This window comes from Lutra lutra, chromosome 16 (assembly GCF_902655055.1).
Source record: "Lutra lutra chromosome 16, mLutLut1.2, whole genome shotgun sequence".
In the NCBI taxonomy this organism is placed as follows: domain Eukaryota; kingdom Metazoa; phylum Chordata; class Mammalia; order Carnivora; family Mustelidae; genus Lutra; species Lutra lutra.
This window is the reverse complement of record NC_062293.1, coordinates 7,365,086-7,386,875: the sequence shown is the minus strand read 5'-3', so window position 1 is coordinate 7,386,875 and position 21,790 is coordinate 7,365,086. Positions and strand designations below refer to the sequence as shown.

Genomic DNA, 21,790 nt, shown 5'->3' with positions numbered 1-21,790 from the left:
TACGGTGTGAACTGCTCACAGAGCAGATCGCGCTCACGCAACTCCACGAAGAGAGCAGGAGAGCTCTCGTAACCACCCAGAGAGACCCAGAGAGGGCAGAAGGTCTGAAGTGGGGGCTGGAATTCAAGCTTGGGCTCCCCCCCGGAGAAGTTAGCAAGTCTTCCCCACTGGGACGGGGCGGCTTCAGCCCTGCCTGGGAAGCCAGTGACCGCGGAGATGCCAGAGCCGGGAAGCCAGGGGCTGCCCGGATGCCAGAGCGGGGACTGTGGTTTCACGGCTGCTTCTCTCAAAGAGCCAGCGAAGTCGTCCTTGGCGGCAGCCACCCTGGCTGCTGGGGGACGGTCTTTGGGACATCCTCTCCCTGTACGATGCAGCGTCTCTTCTCAAGAGGCTGCTGGCTTGGAGGAAAGTGGGGTCCTGGGTGGGACAGATGCAGGGCAGGGGCAGGACCAACTTACTGGTGACGGCAAGGTAGGTCGAGGTCTGCACCTCACCAGCTGCGTTGCGGGCAAAGCACTGAAACATGCCCGTGTCGTCAGGCACCAGCCCGCTGATCTGCAGTCCCCCGTCGCCACGCTGCCGGAAGCGGCTCAGCCTCTCCACCTCCACCACGGCCGCGTCCTTGTACCAGGTGATGGAGGGTGGTGGTACGCCTGGGGGGACAGACGTGGGCCCACTGTCAGCCCACCTCCTGGCTCCCTCCCGCCCACCTCTGAGCCTAGAAATCGGTGGCCAGGGTGAGGGGAAGGGGGTGGGGAATCCCTGTGTGTCTTGGTTTCTAGAATCTTCTCAGAGGTGCTACTTAATGGTCTTGGAAGAGGTGGAAAATGCTCTTGGCATGGCATTTCTCAAGTTCTTTTTAATAGCAGGGGCTCCAAGAACATTTAGCTGGATGAGTTTAGCTTGGAAATGCTAGATTAGACCAGTTAACTTTTTTTTAACTGCCATTTAATTTAGCAGAGTTTGTGGTGTATCCTAGAAACCTCCAACCAGGGCTTGGTTTCCCAGACCCAGTGACCGCAGAATCCCCCATGTCAAGGAGCATGTGGAAGGGGCTAGGGATCCTGGGTGGCCCTCGGAGCCCCCTCCTACCTGGTCTGCAGAGGGAGGTGAACAGGGGCTCCCATCTCTCAGCTTTGCCCAAGTCACACACCCTTGGCCTGGCATGGTTGTCCCACAGGTACCCCCAACCTCCCCGCTCTCTCCCCCCAGGTCTCTGCTCAAAGGCGACTTCCCCAGAGCAGCTCCCGCACTCCATTCAAAAGAGCACCCCAGCGCTCCAAGCCCCCTAAGCCTGGTTGCTTCCCCCTTCTCCTCCCTAGCCCTTCTCCACGCTGACATCCCAGGATGCTGTATTTCACTGTTTCAGGGGGTACACTCTTCCACGTTGCAACATTTCTGCAATCAGGATGTGTCTTACTATCGAAAGCATGTCATAATTTCATTGACAGTCTTTTTTCTTTCTTAGTGGCACATAAAATCATGGGGCATCTCACCACCCATGGCATTTTCGGTGAAATGAACTAAGGTATCTTTACTTGTCAGTTCGTCTGCCTTCCTCTTAAGAGTATAAGTTTCGTAACAGCAAGGATTTGGCTGTTGGGTTCTGTCTGCACCTCCCCAGCCCGAGAGCAGTACCGGCACATTGGTAAAGCCTCCAAAAACTGTGTGTCGGGTGCATGAATGGAGCTTTGCCTTCCCCTGGTGCAGTCTCAGAAGCGGAGTCCTCACCCATGCCTTCCACGGAGACTCTCATCCTGCCTAAGCCACGTCCTGCCTCTTTGCTCACCATCGGACCACGGGCCGTGGTGCACGCTCTCTACCTCCCATCTGACCACGACAGACTTCACCCCGGTTTCAGGCTGTCCTGTAGCTCAGTTGGGCCAGAAAGATGGAGGCTGGTGGGTGGGGAAAGGGAAAATTCTTCAGGACCTCAGACAAAGGGTGTTGTAAGTAGGAGAGAGTAGGGGAGGAAATGGAGCAAAATGGCCCAGAAACCAGGCGGAACTCATGAGACCCATCTCAGGCAAGATGTCCCCAAGTTCTAGTGGTTCTGACATTACGGTAATTTGGCTTTGTCTACAACTCCCGAATTATGGGCAATTTCAGTCTGTCGCCTATCCTGAAATTATGGTAATTTGGATTCATTTGTAGCCCTCAAGTTATGGTAACGTGGGTTGATTTCTAGTCCTGAGAGTGTGGTAATTTGGCCTGTTTGTTTCCTGGGGTGTCTGCTCACTGCCAGACTGACTCCCTGCTCAGTCACGTTGCCTGGAGAAGGAAGTGGAATTTAGAAACGTTTGTGACGTTAACAGGAAGGGCTGGAGGTCCGGGGTTGGGGGTTGGGGGTCCTTGTTCCCCTTGGACCCTGCCACTGTGTTACCTTTGGCCCGGCAGGGAATGTCCACCACCTTCTCCATCTCCGCTGTGATGTGTCTCTCCGGCTCCTTGACAAACTGAGGTGGTTCTGCCGGAAGAAGGACCAGGGGAGGGGCTCAGAGCCATGCTCCTTTTGATACAGCCACTGCTTGGGTCACCCCTAAGAAGGCCCCACCCAGCCCTACAGCCCCTACCCCTGGGTGCGGGGGGTCCCCAGCAGCCCCGCCCCATCTCACCCAGCACAGACAAGTAGGCCCCGCGGACGACGGCGGGCACGCTGCTGCTGCGCAGGACCACCTCGCACTCGTAGTAGCCGGCGTCGCTGCCCGTGGGGCTGGGGATGGTCAGCCGGCGGTTGTAGTCGCTGATTCCGCTCGACAGCGGAACCCCGTCTTTCTTCCAGATGATGTGCAGCTTGATCAGGGGCCTGGAGGGCGAGAGGAAAGCAGGTTCCCAGCCACGGGGACTTGGGAGAGGCCGGAAGGGCCAGGGCAGGGGTGGGTGGGAGGGCAGGCCAGGGCCCCAGCCCGCCCTCTTCAAGGGGCAGCACTGCAGACCTCGGTTTCCTTGTCTACAGAATGGGACAGTTGCACCCCTGTGCCGAGGCCGGGTGTTCCAACGCAGGGAGGCAGACTGGAGCCCAGCCTGGCACTAACTTGGTGCACGGGACTCCAGAGGACAGGAGCCGCCTGGGCCGGGCCTCTCGCTCTTCTGCCCCCTGGTGCAGAGCCCTGTCCGAGCAGAGGCCAGAGGGCGGCACAGTGTTAGAGGTGGGGCGTGAGAGAAACACCCAAGGTTTGAAGAGGGAAAGGCAGGCAGCCGGACATACCTGCCCCTTGCCTAGACAGAGTGCGAGTCGGGCGCCCCCATCCCCGACCTCTCAAGACCCCCTGGGGATTGGGTTTGTCCTGTTCCCATTTATTTTATTTTTATATTTTTAAAAGATGGATTAAGAGTGAGAGCACATGCGTGAGCTCGAGCAGGGGTGGGGGGGGGTGGTCAGAGAGAGACTCTCCAGCAGCCTCTGCACCGAGTGTGGAGCCCAAGGCCGGCCTCGACCTCACGACTCTGAGATCACGACCTGAGCCAAAACCATGAGCTGGACATTTAACGGGACGCTTAACCGACTGAGCCACCCGGGTACCCTGTGGCCTGCTCTCTCGTTTGGCGCCTGCTGGACCCTCAAGGGGTCTGTGCTAGCTCCACAGGGGGTGCAGAGGGGTCCCATGGAAAAGAGTCCCGAGGTGGAGTAAGTGTGGGCCTTCCTGGCTCGGGGGTCGTTAGGCAGGTTCTGGGCTGTGTGTCTTCTCTGTGCCCTTAGTGAGCTCCACGCAAAGGCCTCTCCCACCCTCACGGGGAACGCTGCTACAGGACCGCGGTCTGGGAATCTTCAACAGGAGGTCACCCTGGGGCCCTTGGTCTGACCCCCCACCCGTCCCATCCGACCATCTCTCCTGAGTGCTTACGAGGCGGGTTCAGCACTCTACCTACACGCCTTGCCGGGGAGGTGGGTGCTCAAATCAGTCCCACTTTACAGCCAAGGAGACTGAGGCCCAGAGCACGGCAATGGGCTTGGGCCTCGGGTGGTGGCCTTGTTCTATTGCCACCCTGCTGTTGGCCCGCTGGGTGACCTCGGGCAGGTTGCTTGCCCTCTCTGGGCTTCAGGGTAGTTGTGGGAGGAACAGAAATCGTGTGGGAAGAACAGCGCAGCACCCACATGTGATGACACCTCAGTTTCCCACGTGAGGGACGTGAGGGTCATACGTGGCCAGGAAGGAGATCCATTTGCACCCGACCCCAGGTCTGCCCTCCTGTCAAGGCCCCCACACAAAGCCATCTCCCAGCCCCACGTCCCTGTCCTAGCTGCCCGCACACCAGGACCACACCTGACATTCCAGGTCGCCTTCGGGGCTGCACTGACGTCTGCTGGCCTGTAACTTCCACCAGGGCCCAGTCTCTCCTTGAGGGCCACAGAGAACAAGCCAGCTGGTCCACGCGTTACCCCATCCTCCAGGGCCAACGCCCCATCTCCTTTCCTGGGTCCCCATTTGACACGTGAAGACCTCCCTGAACTCAGGCTGGTCCCTTTGGAGCCCCCAGGTCAGGAGCATTGGCTGGAGTTCAGGGTGCAGGGGAGCAGGGATAGGGGGACATACTACCCACCTGGCGTTGGCCACACACTCCATGGTCACCTCCGAGGTCCCAGCCACCACGCTAGTGTTCTTGGGAGGAATGATGATGGTTGGGGCAATGGGGTCTGCAGGCCCCCCAACATCTGGGGAGAGATCAGGAGTTAGCTGGAGACAGAGGGTGGAAATCCCATCTCTGCTCGGGAGACCTTGGTCCTCGTGGAGTGGGGCAGGTGACCACGAGACCACGGGGCAGCTGCCCAAGCAGCAGGACCCCCGGGTCCCTGTCACCTCTCCTCCTCCCTCTGGTCATGGGCTCCCATGGCATCCAGCGAGTGCCCACTGGAGACCTCTGGGGCCCTCCCCACCTTCCTGTCACACAACATACCCTCCCCCTGAGCCCCTTCTCCTGTCTGTGCCTTCAAAATCCTTCCCTCCATCCATATTTCTCTTGTGACCTTACGTCTTCTTCGGCCCCCTTTACCACCTGAATGCACACTCCCTATACTGGGTTGAACAGTAACCCCCCAAATTCACGTCCACGGCAGCTGTGGATGCGACCTCGGGAAACAGAGTCTTGCAGGTGTGATCAAGTCAAGAGAAGGTCCTTCTGGATCCGAGTGGGTCCTAAGGCCGATAGCACGTGTCACTCAGCGGGCCAACAGCAGGGTGGAAACACGAGAGGAGTGGAATGGAGACCCAGACACAGGGACACCCAGGGGAGAAGGCCGGGTGCACACAGAGGCAGAGACCTGGAGAGAAGCATCCCCAAGGCAAGGAATGCAAAGGACTGGCAGCCACTGCTAGATGCTGGGAGGCGAGAACAGACTCTCCCCCAGAGTCTGGGGGAGCCTTCAGGGAGTGCGCAGGCCTGCCGATATCTCAACGTCAGACATCCGGCCTCTAAAACTGTCCGAGAGTCCATTTCTGTGGTTACAAGCCCCGCAGTGTGTAGGGCTTTGTGACAGCAGCCCAAGGAAGCTAATATGTTCTCTGGGGCAGGAACCTCACAGAGCCTTGTTTTTGGGCAGAATTAGATCTCCTCTAAATTTGTATGTTGAAGCCCTAGCCACTGCCCCCCACATATGACTGTATTTGGAGATGGGGTCTTTCGTCAGTCATCGGCTTGAAGGAGGTCATAAGGGTGGGGCCTTAATCCAACAGGGCTGCTGCCCTGATCAGAAGAGAAAGAGACCCCAGAGCTCTGTCTCTGCCACTCGAGGACACAGCGAGAAGGCAGCTGTCTGCGAGCCAGGAGGGGAGGCCTCAGCGCACCCCAACCATGCTGGTCCCTTGACCTTGGATTTCCCGAACTGCGAGAGGTCACTGCCTGTGCTGAAGCCCCGGCTGGGTAACCTGTGATGAGCAAAGACAGCCTTGCTCACGTCCCCTCCAGCACCAGAGACATGCCCGGCACACAGTAGGGGCGCACGCATATTTGTTCAGCGAAGACACGAATGGACCCAGAGCTATCCCCGCGCCACCTCGGGGTCGGAGATTGAAATGCAAGAGAACGTACCGCGAGCGGGCTTTCTAAACGCGACACAAGGCCGTACCCTGAACTCTTCTACCAGAGGGAGTAGCTTTGCCTTTTGCCTTGTTTGAGTTCTTTAAGAAATGGCCTGGCTCTTGGTGGGTCAACACAGACCCAGAATTGGCAGAAACTCCCACATTCTCCACGCACCTGCGCCAGGGCTCCCGGAAGAACCACCACGAAGGGCTTTTTCTCTCCCGAAAACCCACCCAGTTGCCTCCTTCCCGGGAGGTTCCGGAGGCAGCCAACGTAATGACCTGCACAGCCCTGGGCGGGCGGGGATGGGGGACCGTGCCAGGACATCCTTTATGGGGAGAGTGTATCATGGCCCCACTGCCACCCTGGGCCACCCTGGTCTGCCCCGGGCAGGTTTTCCTGCCTGGACTCCAGACTTTGCTAGGAAAGGGAATAAAATGTAAAAAATAAGGTAAAATGAAGAGGGAAGAAAGGAAGCATATAAAGCAGAATAATTGCAACAATATAAAAGCCTCATGTAGGTGCCATAAAGAGTGATCGGACTGAAAGCTGCTGATATAGCTAAATCCATAAAAGTGTGCTCTAAGTTGTTTATTACATGCTGGGGCTCGCAGGTACCGCGGCCCAGATTAATGGGGCAGGAGGAGGAGACAGACAGTTAGAGCCCAAGCGATGTGTCCCACTGCGGAGCCAGGTAAACAGAGCCCTCGGAGTTTAAAGGTAAGAGGGGCAGCCCAGGGCCTCAGGGTGGCTGGTTGGGTGAAGGGGAGACAGACATCCACCGGGGACCCTGGGGGTCATGCCTCAGTCCTGGCAGGGGAGGGACCAGCCACAGCTGGAGACCCTTGGACCCAGCAAAGGAGAGCTGGGAGGGTCAGGAGGACCTAGTTCAAAACCTTGTTCCGCCCCAGCCATCAGGGGTGGGGGGCAGGGAGGGGGGTGCGGGGAGCCTCAGCTGGGTCTTGATTTTTCTCCAAGGCAATATGGGAATAAAAATGACCGTATCGCAAGGTTCTGTGAGTTCAGCCCCTTGCTCAACAGATCTTTGCTGGGGGAAGGCTCTGTTCCTGCCACACTGTGCTGGGCACCAGGGATCCCCCACTAAGGGAGATGGGCAGGGGTCTGTCCTCATGGAACGCGTGGTCTGGATCTCAGATCAGTGCTTAGACATTTATCAGATCAGAGCTGGTGGGATGGATGCTGGGAAGAAGGGCCCCAGTGGGGGCGGCCAAGTTGTCTGGGGGGAATGCGCAATACTGGGCGCGGAATCGGTACTCCTAGGGTGGACCGGTCTATGCTGGGGGACAGCTTCCTTGTCTCCCTCCCCCCACCTGCTGAAACCACGTAATGGACCCAGAGGCTACCAGGAGGCGAAAGGCGCAGATCCTCCAGGGCCTTCCAACTGAGGGTAAGAGGTCCCACCCATCCGGCCCCTTCCCGCACTCTGCTGAACCCGCCTACTCCCTCACCATGACTGCCACTGGCCACCGGCCACTGGTGACTGGTCATTATTGTCATCCAGAATTTACAGACGAGAAAGCTGAGAAAGCCGGAGACATTAAGTAGTTTACTTCCCAGTGACAGTCGCTAATGAGGGACAAACTCAGGAATGGGACCAGGTCTCCAGGGCTGTAAACGTGTGCCATTAACCACTCCCCAAATCATCTCTCTGGCTCAGTCCTTGCTAGGGCACAGAGGGAAACAAACCTCCCTTTTGGCCTCCGTCCGCTCTGCCGCAAGTTGTCTGAACATTCCTCTGAGCTCCACTCAGCCTTTACCCCCAGCTCCTGGCTGCCACCAGCATCCCTGGTCCCTCTCCCCCCAGCTCCCACGCATGCATTCTCCTTCCCCCGTCACCCGTCACCTCCTGGTTGCAAGTCCCCTTTCCTCTACCCTGATTCTCTTTGACAGCTCTGGACATGTAGCTCTGTGGACCTCCTTCTCCAGCGCCCCTTTCCCCGAGCTTCAGGACCCCCCACCTGCACTGTGTTTCCCACATGGTGCTCCCTTTCTCTGGTCCCCAGAAGTAAAGAAGCCAACGGCCCTTGTCCCTCCCACCCCTACGCCCGGTTCCCTGGCTCCCCCTGACCTCACCAGCTCCCCATTCTGGAGTGGTGTGAAGGCAGAGATGGACAGCTTGGGGTGGACTGGGGATGTTAAGACGGACCTGGATGGCACAGACTTGGCCCTAAGCAGAACACCTTGCTGACAGGTGCTCTCTGCTGGGGGCCCCATGCTAGCAGCTCCTTGCCCCCCAGCTCTTCGGATGCACCGGGGCTCTCCACACAGGCAAAGTTGGATCCTGCTGCCCCGGGACGATTCTGATAATGGGCACCAGGAGGGACACCACTGTGCTGCATTCTCCCTGGGTCACCTCCTCGAATCGTCCCAACTACACTTTGCCAGAGACACCAGGAAACAGAAGCTCAAGGACCACGTGACTCACCTGGGCCACAGGTCAAGTGCGTGTGTGCTCGCGTGTGAGGGGTGTGGGCAGGGAGCTAAGCTCCTCTCCTGGGCAGACATCGACATGGGGGCCGCGAACCACAGGTGGCTAGGAGCTCTTGAAATGTGACTGGCGCCCCTTTGATTGAACGGGATTTAATTTGATCTAATTTACATTTAATTTAAAAAGATCCCCAAATCAGCTATTAGAACACTTTTAAGTATGTGTAGAACAACTCGGGTATCCACCACCACCTTTCCAGCCGTAAATCTGATGACGTTTCAATGCAGATCACGTATGTCAGATGAGAACTGAGCAGCCCAAAGATGTGCTCAGACCATGAAACACACAGAGATGTCGGAGACTTAGTAGGAAAGAGAAGCCCAGCATCAAGGACCTCGTTAATATTTTCTGTCGATTGTATGTGAAAATGGTAATGTTTTGGATATGTTGGGGCAAATAAAACACATTAATAAAATTAATTTCCCGTTGCTTTTTCCTTTTTTAAAAATGAGGTGACTGGCAAATTGTAAATTACTCCTGTGGCTCCCATTACATTTCCATCGGACAATGCAGCTCTGAATCCTGCGTGTGGGGCCACGGTCCAGGGTTGACAGTGTGTGTGAGGTCACCGGGGTGACCTCTGGGCAGGGATCTGCTCCCAACTCCAGGGGTTGGGGGCACTGGCCTTGTTCTTAACTTCTCCATTTCTGAAAAGCAGGGGCATCCCTCCACCTGCCCGCCCCAGGGCCTCTCAGAAAGTGTCCCCAGGGCAGAGGAGGGCTGAAGGGGCGAGGAGGGGGAGTAGAGGGAGGGGCCAGGCTCCCCAAGATCAGCGAGGGCGGCTGGTGGTGGGTGAAGTGGCAGTCGCTCCTGGTAAATTGGCTGGCAGGCAGCTGGGGGATTTGTGTCGGTGACATGAACAGGGTTTTGAAGTGCAATCACTCGTGGGAGGAGAAATTAGCTGAAAATCAGCTGATTCTGCTCTTCATCCAGTACAAATCGCCACGTGAGAGCAGAAGGCGAGGGTGATGGGGTGGGGGAAAGAGACAACTGGGGGAGGCTTGGGCGGACATGGGGGTCCGGAAGGGTCCTACCCTCCTCCTTCGGGCCAGATGCAGGGCTGGGGTGGGAGTCGCGATGGGGCAAAGAGTGAAGGACACCCAGAGTCCGCCAGCAGAGTCATGGGCTTAAGGCCTGAGAGGAGGAGGTTGGGTGCTGGAGAGAAGCACGGAGTGGGGGACTCCAACCTCTGGTCCCAGGGTAAACTGAGTCACCCAGGAAGACGCCTGGCTTGACTCAGACTGTGAACATTGCCTCTTCCCCAGTGACTGAATTCTATTAGACTCTAGGTATTCTGATCATCGAGAATATATGGGGGGAAAACATCTCCCCCTGATGATTAAGTTCCCTTGAAACAGCAGCCCCACATCATGGCTGGGCCCCAGGCTACGGGGACCAGACCAAGACCCTAGCCCAGATCGATACAAGAAGGTATACATGTGACCCTGATGGGGGGAGGAACCCCGCTCTGTATATTCAGGTGTCCTTTTAGGCCGACTAGAAGCTGGGGCCGGAGAAGGAGGGAATTCCAGAAATATGGGAAGCGGTTCTGCTGGTGCGCAGAAGACCCAGGAATGGACATGGTAGGGCTCTGGAATGTTCTGGGCCTTCCAGACACTGGCAGACAGAGGCAGGATCAGGGTCAGGACACAGGAAGGCCCCACGCAGACCCACACCCGCCTCTTGCTGCTGGCGGCTATGCCCCCACGAGACCATGGATGATAAATGAGACTTGCTTCTGGAGCAGGAGTGGTACAGATGTGGAGGGACGTGAACATCTGGCTCCCCCAGTTTGTGTGGTTGTTCGGCTGCTGCGGCAAGCTCTGGTGCTTCTGGGCCTGGGCCGGCTGCCGGAGCCACGGTCCCCCCACCCCCACCTTCTCTCTCCCAGGGACGGAGCACAGAGGGAGGAGGGGTCCAGGCTGCTTGGCGAGAATCAGGCCAGGCAGGGCGTCCCAGCATTTCCATCAGGGACCAGACCCCTGCCTTCAGCCTCCGATGGACAAATCTCTGTCTGCCAAAGGAGACCCAAGGAGCTGCCCCTTTGCCTCTGCCACTGGGGAGAGCCTGGCCCATCTCTTCCAGGGCGCTGGGTGGTCTCTGGGATGGGCAGAGAGGCATTTTCAGGCAGGAGCCTGGGCACAGGGCCTGTTCCCATGAGTGGAGATGGCCTGGCTCTGAGGAGTGCTTTGTATGGACCAGCGGAGCAGAAGCTGTGAGAGTGGTTCTCTCCTAACGAGCTCCTCATCTCCTGCACGAGCTCCCCGTCAGCCCCTGAGCCCCGGAAGCAGCCGTAAGCCACACACGCACACTCTCCCCTGCATCTCATGCTCGGGGTCCCTTCCCCTGATGCAGGATCTCAGCTCTGTCACGGGGACAGGGTCTGGCGCTCGGCTCCCTCCTTGCTTCCACTCCCCACGCTCCCAGTGCTGGGGCTCCGCCTCCAATTCCTCAGGGCCCCTCCGCTGCCCTACTCTAGCCTCCCCACTCCGCCACCATTCCATCTTCCCAACGACCCCCTGGAGCCCCGTTCCCAAGATTTAATGACGCGCTCCTCCATCCGTCCCAGGCCCGGCCGCTTACTTACTCTCCACGGCAAGAGTGATGGGCTGGCTGGTCTTGTTATCCCCGTTCTTGTCATTAACAGCCTGCACGTAGTAGCGGCCTGCGTCGGGAGCCACCGTCGACAGGATGACGAGGGTGTTCTCCAGGGTGATGGCTCTGTGCAGAGGAAAGGGATCTGTCACATGGGGGCCAGGGGGCTCTGAGCATTGGAGGATGGGCGTGGGGACAAGAAGCTGGAGGCCCCTGGAGCCCCTCCTCCAGCCCCGCTCCGGGGACCACTCACGGCCTCAACTCTAGCATGACTCTTTGCAGAGAATCCCAACATGCCGCCAGTGCCGGGGTCAGACCCAAACCCAGCATGTGCACAGAGGTCCGAGACCATCCCCGGGAGGCTTCCCGGCCCCCACCCCACGCCTGGTCCCGGGAGTCCAAGCCCCCACGGCCTTCTGTTCTCTCCTTCGTCACAGCTTCGATGCTGAGTGTGACCCTCTCTGCACCAAGAGGGTCCAGCACCAAAGAAATCCATTCAGTGGACATGAACAAGGAACGAATGAGGAGTGATGATCATGAATTTAGAAATGAGCAGGATCATTCCAGAATCGATGCCTTAACCTCATCCTACATTTGTTGGGATTGATCCCAAAGCCACAGGTGGCCTGTAACACCCATGACGGGGGTTCCTCTGGCCCCCCAGCCCCCTCTCGGGCTGTCAGGTGCTCTCTTCCCGAAGCCGGTCGACAAGAATGAGACTGTTGTGGGCTGAAGAGGAAGGAGGACAGCTAGGCAGTGGGGTGCAGGTTCCTTCTGCTGGGGTCCCACCATGCAGCCCCGCAGCACCTTTTTCTGCAGGCAGGGAAAGGGGCCGGTCCAGGCGGGAAGCTGGGACCCCCATCTGATGTGGGGGAGACAGCACCAGGAGCACTGCCCACGCCCCCTCTGCCTGCGCCCCCCCCCACCCCCCGTTCTCTCCATGACAAACAAAACCATTAGTTTGTCAAGTCTAGCTCGGATTTTAATGTGATGTACCCGAGACAGCTGTTAAACATCCTTAATGTTAGTTTAACAAGGACAGACCCAGTTGAATTCTTTGCAAATTTTCCCATTAGGTGAATGTTACAGTTTTAAACAGGCTTTCAAATAAACATCCCCACTAATGCCTCTCTAGCTGGGCCATGCTGGTGTCCCCTCTCTCCTGGTTCTGAAGGGTTCCTGGGCTGAGCCTCATAATGCCAGCGGAGCTCTGGGAAGTAGGGAGGAGAAAGCCCTCCTGCCCCAATTCTTGGGTACCCTAACAGTACCCATTTTTTTTTCCCCTGGTGGAAAACCACCCTCCAGCTAATGAGCTGATAGGAAGTTAAGATAACACCAGGCTAAAATATTTTAAAAGTGACAAGCTGGGACAGGAACAGGGACCATTTCCCTCCCTGGAAGTCTCTTGCCAAGGTCCTTGTCCTTTAGTGTAGCTTGTGGGCCAGGCCAGGGTGGGGGAGGAAAGCTGGGCCATGTCAAGGGCCAGGGGCAGCTCTGGAATGAGCTCTGGCCGTAGCCTTGAAAGAGCACATCGTCCTCCGTGCTGAACCTGTCTCCCCATCTGTGAAGGGGGTGGAAAAAAATGCTTGTGAAGATCCTTCCGAGCCACGAGGTTGAGGAACTTTGACTCCTGTCACTGCTCTGGTCCCGTCCACATCTGGCCTGAGGCTGTCACCCTCCCTCTCCCACAGCCCTCACCTGGCCTGCAGTCCAATGTCGGGACTAACGTGATGAGCGGCGGTGCCCCTGGACCACTTGACGGGAGCTCCCCACCCTCTCCTGACACTGTGGCACTGGAGGAGTGGCTGAAGGAAGTTTCTAGAAGCTGGGCGCACTGGGCGTGGCCAGGTCACACTCCCTGGACACCTGCCTACCCTGAGCCCCCTCTGGCTTCCAGGGAGGGCTCCCATGTCCAGGGCTTTCTCTCCTTGACCAGGAAGACCCACCTCACCCCTAATCTCTGCTTTTGCTCTATGTTGTCTACATTACGAAGGATTCTTCTAGGTCAATGGTTCTCAACCGGGGGTGGCTTCACCCTGTAGGGGACACTGGACAATGTCCAGACACGAGCTGGTATCACAGCTGTGGGACTGTGATAGGAATTGGCGGGTAGAGGTCAGGGATGCTGCTAAGGGTCCTACAACGCACTGTACCACCCACACAACGGTTTTTCAGGCCCCAAGTGGGGACTAGGCCGTGGTGGAGATGCCCCGTCCCAGGTGGGAGGGCACAGTGGGGGGCAGTTCATCCCTGTTTCAGGCTCCCCTTCCAGTGAGACGCAAGCAGCCGGGAAGCCAGGTGGGGGCGTGGGGCTGGGCTGGTGGGATATGGCAGAAGCTGTATGGGCCATCTTCAGGCTCAGACACTGAGGACTCCTGTGTGACTCCTAGGTTCTCCCCTCAGTTGGAACAGGGCTGAGGACAGCTGAGCCCCTATCAGCTGGGCCCTCGAATGACTGTGGAGGAGCGTCCCTCTCCTCCCTTGCCTCTGCTGGGACTTCAAATGAGCTAAGCCCCCGGGATTTGGGGGTCTGTCCCTGCAGCTGGTGTTACCTTGACTCGCACTAGGGGCAAGAACACTCTGGATCGGGGCCCTCAGGGCCAGGGCTGGAGCTCCGAACGTGGCAGAGGGACTGGAAGCCCTCACGGCCTTTGACCCGCCCTCCCCCCGCCCTCAGCAGGTGGCTGAGGAAGGTCCCTGGACTTCCCGCCTTCTGCAGCATGACCACTCCCTCGATAGATGGTTCTGGAATGACCCCGTACCTCACTTGCCAAGGGCACAGAGCTGTTCCTGGCTCTCAGAGGGCCTTCTGGCCTCCTGCACCCCAGACTCACTCAACTCTGAAAGAAGCTACTGGAATACACGTGGGGCACAGAGGTCAGGGTTCAGCTCTCAGGCAGGGACGGGTTTCTGTTCCCCAGCCACACTCTTCAGGCGCCAATGGACTCGATTTTTCCCACTTCTATCACTGGCCCAGCTCCCACCCTGCCTTCCGTCCCTCCTCCTACTAAGCCAAACCTTTCCTTCCCCTCGGGTCCACGGGGGCCCCATTGGTAATTTAATTAAGAATAAAAGAAATCATCGTAGAACCTGCCCGAAGCCCCCAGCATGGGTCTTTGCGGGGCGTCCTGCCTCCTTTCCAACAGGGAGCACCAGGGCACTGGCAAAGTGTGGCTAATCGGCGTCCCTGCCCGGGCAGCGAGGGGCCCCCTGGAGACAGCAGCTGCCGCGGGCGCCCCGCACGCCCCTCTGGCCGACGGCGCGCGGCAGATACGAACTCCGGCAAACAGACGCCAGGGAGTTTGCTTCCAGGGACCTCTCCTCTCCGCCAGGAATATTAATCCGCTGTAACTGCTGAGATACCATCTCTACAGCCCTCCTTCGTGTGCTTGGCTGGAGCGCCGCAGCGGGCGGGAAGGCGGCGGGTGTGACCATGAAGGCGGCATGTGTCTGCGCGCCAAGATCACTCTGTCCCGGCGCCAGAGGCTGTTGGGAATGGAGAGGGGGTGAGGACGGAGGGTGGGAGTGAGAAGAGGGGGTGGCACGGTGTGAGGCGAGGGGCGATGGGAGCGAGGGCGGAGAGAGGCTCTCATCCGCCACAGCAGATGCTGGAGAGACGCGCCCACGAGCCCTCCAGCGGCCACGGAGCCCGCTGTGACCTGTCACAGTGCCGCTCTGGCCCCCCAGTCTGGATGCAGCCTCAGCATCCTCAACACGGCCTTCCAGGTGGCCTCGGCACGCTGACCGGCCTGCGGGCTGCCATCACGGGCACACCTGGAGCTGAGCGAGAACCTCAGAGAAGGGGGCCAGGGAGGGCTGGGGACACGCGTGTTCACAGGTGTCTCGGCACCTGTGTCGGGGAGTGCCATGCCCCCTGCTGCAAGTCAGCCTCACTGTCTGTGTGAAGGGTAAATCACGTTCTGCTGGCTTTACTGACCTTTAAGGAGGCGTGAGGAAGCCTCAGCCTCCTACAGCAGAAGTCCGTCCACCCGCCCGTTAACCTGGGGGCCGGAGGGATGACCCCGGTGCTCCCCCAGCTCTGAAGCCACACCCTTTGCCATGTGACTTTGTGGGTCTTCCCACTCAAGAGGCACAGTGCATCCCCCTGCTTATGGAGGCTGAATCCTACCATGTAACTCACTTCAACCACCGGGATGTTAGCAGAAGCTTGGCAAATCCATGTTTCTGCTCTCTCCCTACTTCTCTGTAACTTCTAGAAACCGGGGCTGGCTGGCTGGAGGATGGGACACGTGGAGTAGAGTCCCCCAGGTTAATTTGACCTGCCAATCCGACCCCAGGCGAATGAGGGAGCCCGAGCCCAGGTCCCCCAATCTGCACATTCAGAGGACACAGAAATGCTCACTGCCTTGGGTCCCTGGGACCTTTTGTTATGCAGCATTTCTGTGTCTGTGGGTAACGGACATATTCTAGGACAGTGGTTCTCAATTGTGGCTGCACATCAGAGTCTCTGGGGAGCTATGTGCCAGGGTACACCCCATGTCAACAAACCAGAATGTGCAGGGCTAGGATCTAAAGATCAACTCGTTTTAAATCGTCCAAAACAATTTTAACAGGTAACCAGGTTGAGAATCACTGTACCAGGACCAATTCTCTGCACACACAATCACTTTATCCTTCTTCTCTCCTTGTCTGGGTCCCTGTTGTCACATAATTTCCATGCAAGATAGAACTAAAGACCCTGACTCTGGAGTCGGGGAGCCTGGAACCAGGCAATGTAGCTCAGCTCCGGGGGGGTCTCCCGTCCAGAAAGCAGAGCCAAAGCCAGCCCCCTCACAGGACTGTTGTGTGGGTCATTCCTCCCTCGGGCGTGAGCTGGGTGTGCGCTCTGGGGACTGAAAGGGGAACAAGACACAGTGTCTCACGCAGGGAGGTACACACCCATCCTGGAGGAGAGGATGGCGTGTGTAGTGTGCTTAGCCCAGGTTCGAGGACACAGCGGCCACTTAATGAGCGACAGCCACTATTCGTGCTGGGATGCTATCATGCTATCCTTCTAAGGTCCCTCTCAGCCCAAAGGCAACACTGTCCATCTTGGCTCCCACTTCCCACAGATGAGGACAGGTTCCACCCACAGCTGACCTGTGGCCTGCGGAGACCAGAACAAAGGTGGTCTTTCTTGTTTTCTGGGAGCGGGGGGAGAGCTGGAATCCAAAAGGGCCTAGGCTGGCTCCGGACCCCGAGGCGGGATCAGGAGGGCCGGGAGTGTCCCTGGAGGAAACGCTTTGCCCCCAGCCCCCTGTGAAGGTGTTGACTCCACAGCCCCTGCCCCCATGCCCGGCTGCCACAACCCACACCCTGGGCCACACAGAGGGTCCTTGTTACTGCTGAAAGGGCCATGTGTTTCTCTCCCTGCTGGGGCCTCCCCTGGCCTCCCCTCCTCCCGGCAGCCAAAACACACACAGCCACACCCGCACCCCACACAGGAAGCAGCTGGGTGGCCACCCTGCCGGGGACACGCCAGCGCCCTACTGCAGATGGGCATGGCTTCTGTTGCTGTCTGTTGGGGGTTTAAGTGCTTTGGGAAGCCACTGAGAGGGGGGCCAATGCCCTGGGGTTCCCCAGGAAAGCCACCAAGCTGTTGTGTCTCCAAGTCTTCACACGCGTGTTCCCAGAAAGCCCCTCCTTAGAAGCCACCCTTCTCCTGTCATTGGGGAGGTCCCAGATCCCCTCCCCACCAGGGCAAGCCTCCTGGGTCCCCCCTCCAGGGCAGGGCCTCACATGCGACTGCTGGGTGGGATCTTGCGGCCGTCCCGGAACCAGGTCACCTGTGGCTGTGGGAAGCTGGCAATGCGTGGGGCACGGATGACAGCTGCTTCTCCGTGGGAGACACTCTGGTGCTTCTCGCCTTCCTCAAAGCTCCCCATGTCTGCAGGAGGGAAGAGCGGATGTGGGGGTCAGACTGCCCAGCTCCTGGGCTGGGCATGGCAGTGACAGGATGACCATGGGGAAGGAGGCCGCAGGGCTCAGACCACCCACCTGACCCCATCACCCCACCCTAGAAGCCCATCATTAGGAAATGTCCCTCTTTGAGCTTTTTGGATCTATATCCATATCCGTGAACTGATCAATTCATCCTGCAACCACAAAGAGGCTGGTCATTATTTCACACATTTTACAAAGGGAAAAACTGCCCAGATGGGCTCAGAGAGGTTCCTCGACTTGTCCAAGGGCACGTGGCTAGGAAGGGGCAGAGCCAGGATTTGAACTCAGATCCGCATCTGGAAGGGCAGCTGGGGTTTCAGCGTGAGGCGAAGGGCATATCACGGGGCTGATGGGGCTGGTGTGCTGGGTTCTTGGTGGAGGCAAGGTTGGGTACACTGCAGAGGATGGGGGTCTTGGATGCTCATGGAGAAAGGAGGTGATTTCCCTCCTCTGCCTTGGGTGGGAGGCCCATGCATGTGTGAATGGAAACACCATATTGCTCTTTTAAAAACATGCTTACCCCGCTGGCAGATAAGCAGGGAACATTTCTCCCAGCTCTGGTGTGTCAGCCAGGAGGGGAAGAGAGCAGCAGAGAAGCAGAAGAGAGCGACTTCTGGTCGCCCACCTGGCTGCTGGAACAGAGGTGGGGTTTGATTCTAGTAGCAGTGGGCTACGCTGGGGTACGGGAAGGGGTGTCCCTGCTGAACGTCAGGACTTTTTTTTTTTTTTAAAGATTTTATTTATTCATTTGACAGACAGAGATCACAAGTAGGCAGAGAGGCAGGCAGAGAGAGAGAGGAAGGGAAGCAGGCTCCCCGCTGAGCAGAGAGCCCGATGTGGGGCTCGATCCCAGGACCCTGGGATCATGACCTGAGCTGAAGGCAGAGGCTTTAACCCACTGAGCCACCCAGGTGCCCCTGAACGTCAGGACTTTTGAACATGAATGCACATCCTTGCTGCTCAAAGTGTGGTCCGTGGGCCGGCAGCCTGGGCGCCCCTGGGAACCTGCTAGAAATGCAGAGTCTCAAGGCCCACCTCAGACCTACTGAATCAGAACCGGCATCGTCACCAGACCCCCGGTGAAGGGCATGGTCCACATTCAAGTGTGAGAAGCATCAAGGTCCCCAGCTTGGCCATTAGAAAAAGTGCTGATGCCAAGTTCAAGAACTCACCAGCAGATTTCCGTTTCCACTGGTACGGGGTGTGAGCTGGCCATCAGCATTTCCATGTGCAATCAGGTTCCGACCACCGAACACTGAGCTGCATGACCCCATGGCCCACTGTCCCCTCCCCGGCCCAGGGGGCCACATTCCAAGCCACCTGGTCTCCTGCTGCTTTGACTATTATTTCCCAACCCCTTGAACACCGCTACCTCTTCTCCCTCTCCTTCAACCAGGTATCCCCCAGGCTGGCTAAGCCTCAGAAACCCCTGAGGGGCCTTTAAGGTCCCCCAAGGGGCGGATGGGACGCAGCTGTGGGTATTTCTGAAGCAGCTCAGGTCGTTCCAACATGAGCCAAGGTTGAGAATGACCATCTGGGCTCAAGCTAGTGGCTCTTAACAGTGGGTCTCAGAATCCCCTGGGAACTCGGTAAGCCCGTAGTTGTCCCCACCCTTCCCTCCTCCCCAGGGCATGGAAAGGCCCTGCTTTGACGCACCAGGATCTCTGAGTGCTTGATTCACTCTCTCCAGGACGCTGCTGCTCGCCAAAGTTTGAGAACCATGCGCCCATCCTCTCCTTTTCCAAAATCCTAGAAAATCCTTGGTTCTCCTCCTGCCACACTGCCTCCCCTCCTCTGATGATGTTGATCACAGCCTCTCTACAAAGACTCTCCTATCTGTTCTGGCTCTTCTCTGAGCTCCAAAACCCAACACTTGATTCCCAACAGAAATGTTGGCCTTTCATACCTCCTTCTCGCGATCTTCCGTGAATAGCTCCTTTCTGCTCCTGCCCTGGAGCCTTCTGTGGTGCTGTGCTTCCTTCCGTGGCCCGACAAGTTCTCTGATTCCTCCTCTGGGTTAGTTCCCACAGGCCCACCACCAAGCGAACCCCGTCACTCCAGCTGCTCTGACCACCCTCCACAACAAGGTCTCCATAGGCTCCCCCCAACCCATCATCTCTCACGCTCTTCCTAATTAATTTCTTCTGGACATATTGCTGACTTGCTCAGAAACTCTGGGATCTCCTCATTGTCCCAGGAAAGTCTAAATCCCCTTGCTTGATTTGAGGTCCCTCCCTAATATGACCCCAATCAACCTTTCCCATCTTAATGCCCACACCACATCATGTGCCCTCCTGCCATGCTGAATTACTTATACCCTACTTCTCATGCAGGCTTGTCCTTGTGCGGGGCCCCTGCCTAGAATGTCACCAGAATAAGCCATGATTCACCAAGGTGCCGTGAGTCAATGGCATCTCAGGGGGATCCAGCCAATTAAGGATCTCAAGAAAGAGAACGCACCGTTGGCATCCTTACTCTACACTCAGCAGGCAGTAAATGTAATGGTAATGGCTTTGGAGTCACTGAGACTTGAGTTCAAAACCTACTTCTGCCACTTATCAGGCATGACCTTGGGCAAAATTTTGACCTTGCTGAGCCTTAACGTCCTCTTCTGCAAAACAGAATTATGAAGAGTCCCTTCCTCATAGATTGTAGTCAGGATCACATGAGATACTACATGTGTGTCAGGATCTGTCTTTCCAAAGATGGCGGCATCAATATTTGTCTCCCATCCAACACGTTCTTCTTACAAAGATGCTGGAGTTTATGGTATATCACGTTCAAGGCTAGGTCATCAAAAGGATGCAGCTTCCCCTTGGATCCATCTCTCTGTCCACACACATCTACTTGGAATCCTATCGCCATGTTGTAAGGAAGCTCAGTCTGGCCCACACAGACACGGGGAGGGTGCCTGAAAGGAGGAACTGAGGTCCCCAGAGGACAGCCAGCACCCATACCGGACATGTACATCAACGTGTGAGCCCTCACATAATTCAGTCCCCAGCCTCTAAGTCTTCCAGCAGAGACCTCAGTGTACAGAGTGGGGATGAGCCATCCCTACCGCGCCTTGTCTAGATCCAAGGCTCACCCACTTGGTGAGCCTAATAAATGATGGTCGTACACCACTATGCTTTCCGGCAATTTGTTACGCAGACACAGAAACTGGAAGAGTATATTAAAGTGCTAAAAATTATATCTAATGTTTGTAGTATTAGAATATTAGAATCATGTATATTTTTCACAGCTTCGTTGAAACATGGACCTCTTCAGCAAAGATTATCCCATGCCACCAGGCAGAATTAAAGAACAGAGATAGCCGTGGCTGACCCTACACCAGCTTTCTTTCTAGGTGGACTTCACGTGCACGTAATCCTCATGCTACCACAGCCAGCGCGACTCTAATAAATACACATTTTTAGTTGTTTATTAATTTCCATTACTTGGCTCTGTCTATAAAAAAATTGCATCAATAAATCACATTGATTCCAGTCCTCACAATAATTTTATCTATTTAAAAAACTTTTCACAGAACTCTGAAGATATATTTGAACAATTTAAAGCAATTTCATGGTAATAGTGTTTCTTTCTCCCCTCTCTAGTTTTATTAGCTCCATTTCGTCAGTGAGGAAATTAAAGCTCATGGAGATAGAGTGGCTTATCCAACGTTAAGCAGTCAGGGCTGGGCAGGGCCAGCGTTCAAACCTGGCCCCCCTGCCACCACATTTCCTCTCTGCTTCCTTCATAACTCACCCCTGCCTTAACAAGCTTCACGCACATTCTTTCTCTCTCCCCACTAATACGGTAAGCGTCAAGAGGCAGCTGCCTCCATCAGCAAGAACCAACAGGCAGCTAGCCGCGTACTCCACACACAGTGGGTTCCTTCTGAACTCACCCAATGCCATGATGTGGTGGCTCTTAGTGAGCCCCTGCTGTGGGATGCACGAATGGAGGGAGGGGGAAGACAGGAAGACAAGGAGGGGATGGATGGAGGAAAGGAGGGCAGGAGGATGGATGCCTGGACCCGCATATGTAGGTTTGGTGAGAGGGATGGAAGGAAGGGCACAGCTGGTCCTGGTAGGTAGTGAAGAAAGACCTGGTCCCCACTCTTGTGGGACTTAAGAGTCTGCTCGTGGAAACAGGCACAGCAGATGTTCAGTGACATACTGTGACAACCGTGAGGAGGGAGGAACGGGGTTCTTCTGTGAGAGGCAGCCGCAGGAGACCTACTTTAGACTGGGGGCAGTGGTGGTGAGGCTTATTCTAAGCGGAAACATAAATAAGAGTAGGTGTTAGTTAAGTGTGTGTGTGCGTGTGGTGGGGTGATGGTCCAGAGAAAAGAGAGTGCGTGAGGGCCCGGAAACAGGAGAGCAGGGCTAAGCAGAGCAAGAGAAAGAATGTCAAGGGACATTGGGAAGTGGGTCTGTTCAGTGGATAAATGGATAGATGGATGGATAGATGGATGGATGGATGGATGGATGGATAGATGGATGGGTGGATGGAGAGATGGATGGGTGGATAGATGGATGGATGGATGGATGGTTGGAGGGATGAGGAAAATGGAGGGATGGATGGAGGGAGGAGGGGATGGGTGCAGGAAGGGCGGGCAGGAGGACGGATGACTGTACATGGGTGCAGGTATGTACATGTGGACGGTGAGAGGGATGGAAGGAAGGGCACAGCTGCTCTTGGTCCAAGTTCGGCCACTGATGCCCTCCTCCACGTTTC

At 56.7% G+C, this 21,790-nt stretch overlaps 1 protein-coding gene across 3 annotated transcripts in view; it reads right to left on the bottom strand.

Annotated features, from left to right (window-relative positions):
* Positions 1–21,790, bottom strand: part of SDK2 (sidekick cell adhesion molecule 2) — a 252,097-nt gene that overhangs the window by 77,080 nt on the left and 153,227 nt on the right. For all 3 annotated transcript variants that reach the window (XM_047708154.1, XM_047708155.1, XM_047708157.1), the window contains exons 4-9: positions 16,862–17,009; positions 11,115–11,248; positions 4,543–4,654; positions 2,616–2,806; positions 2,384–2,467; positions 459–653 (exon numbers count right to left, since the gene is read on the bottom strand). In XM_047708154.1, the coding sequence (XP_047564110.1) occupies positions 459–653; positions 2,384–2,467; positions 2,616–2,806; positions 4,543–4,654; positions 11,115–11,248; positions 16,862–17,009 (864 nt within the window). The remainder of the gene's footprint in view (positions 1–458; positions 654–2,383; positions 2,468–2,615; positions 2,807–4,542; positions 4,655–11,114; positions 11,249–16,861; positions 17,010–21,790) is intronic.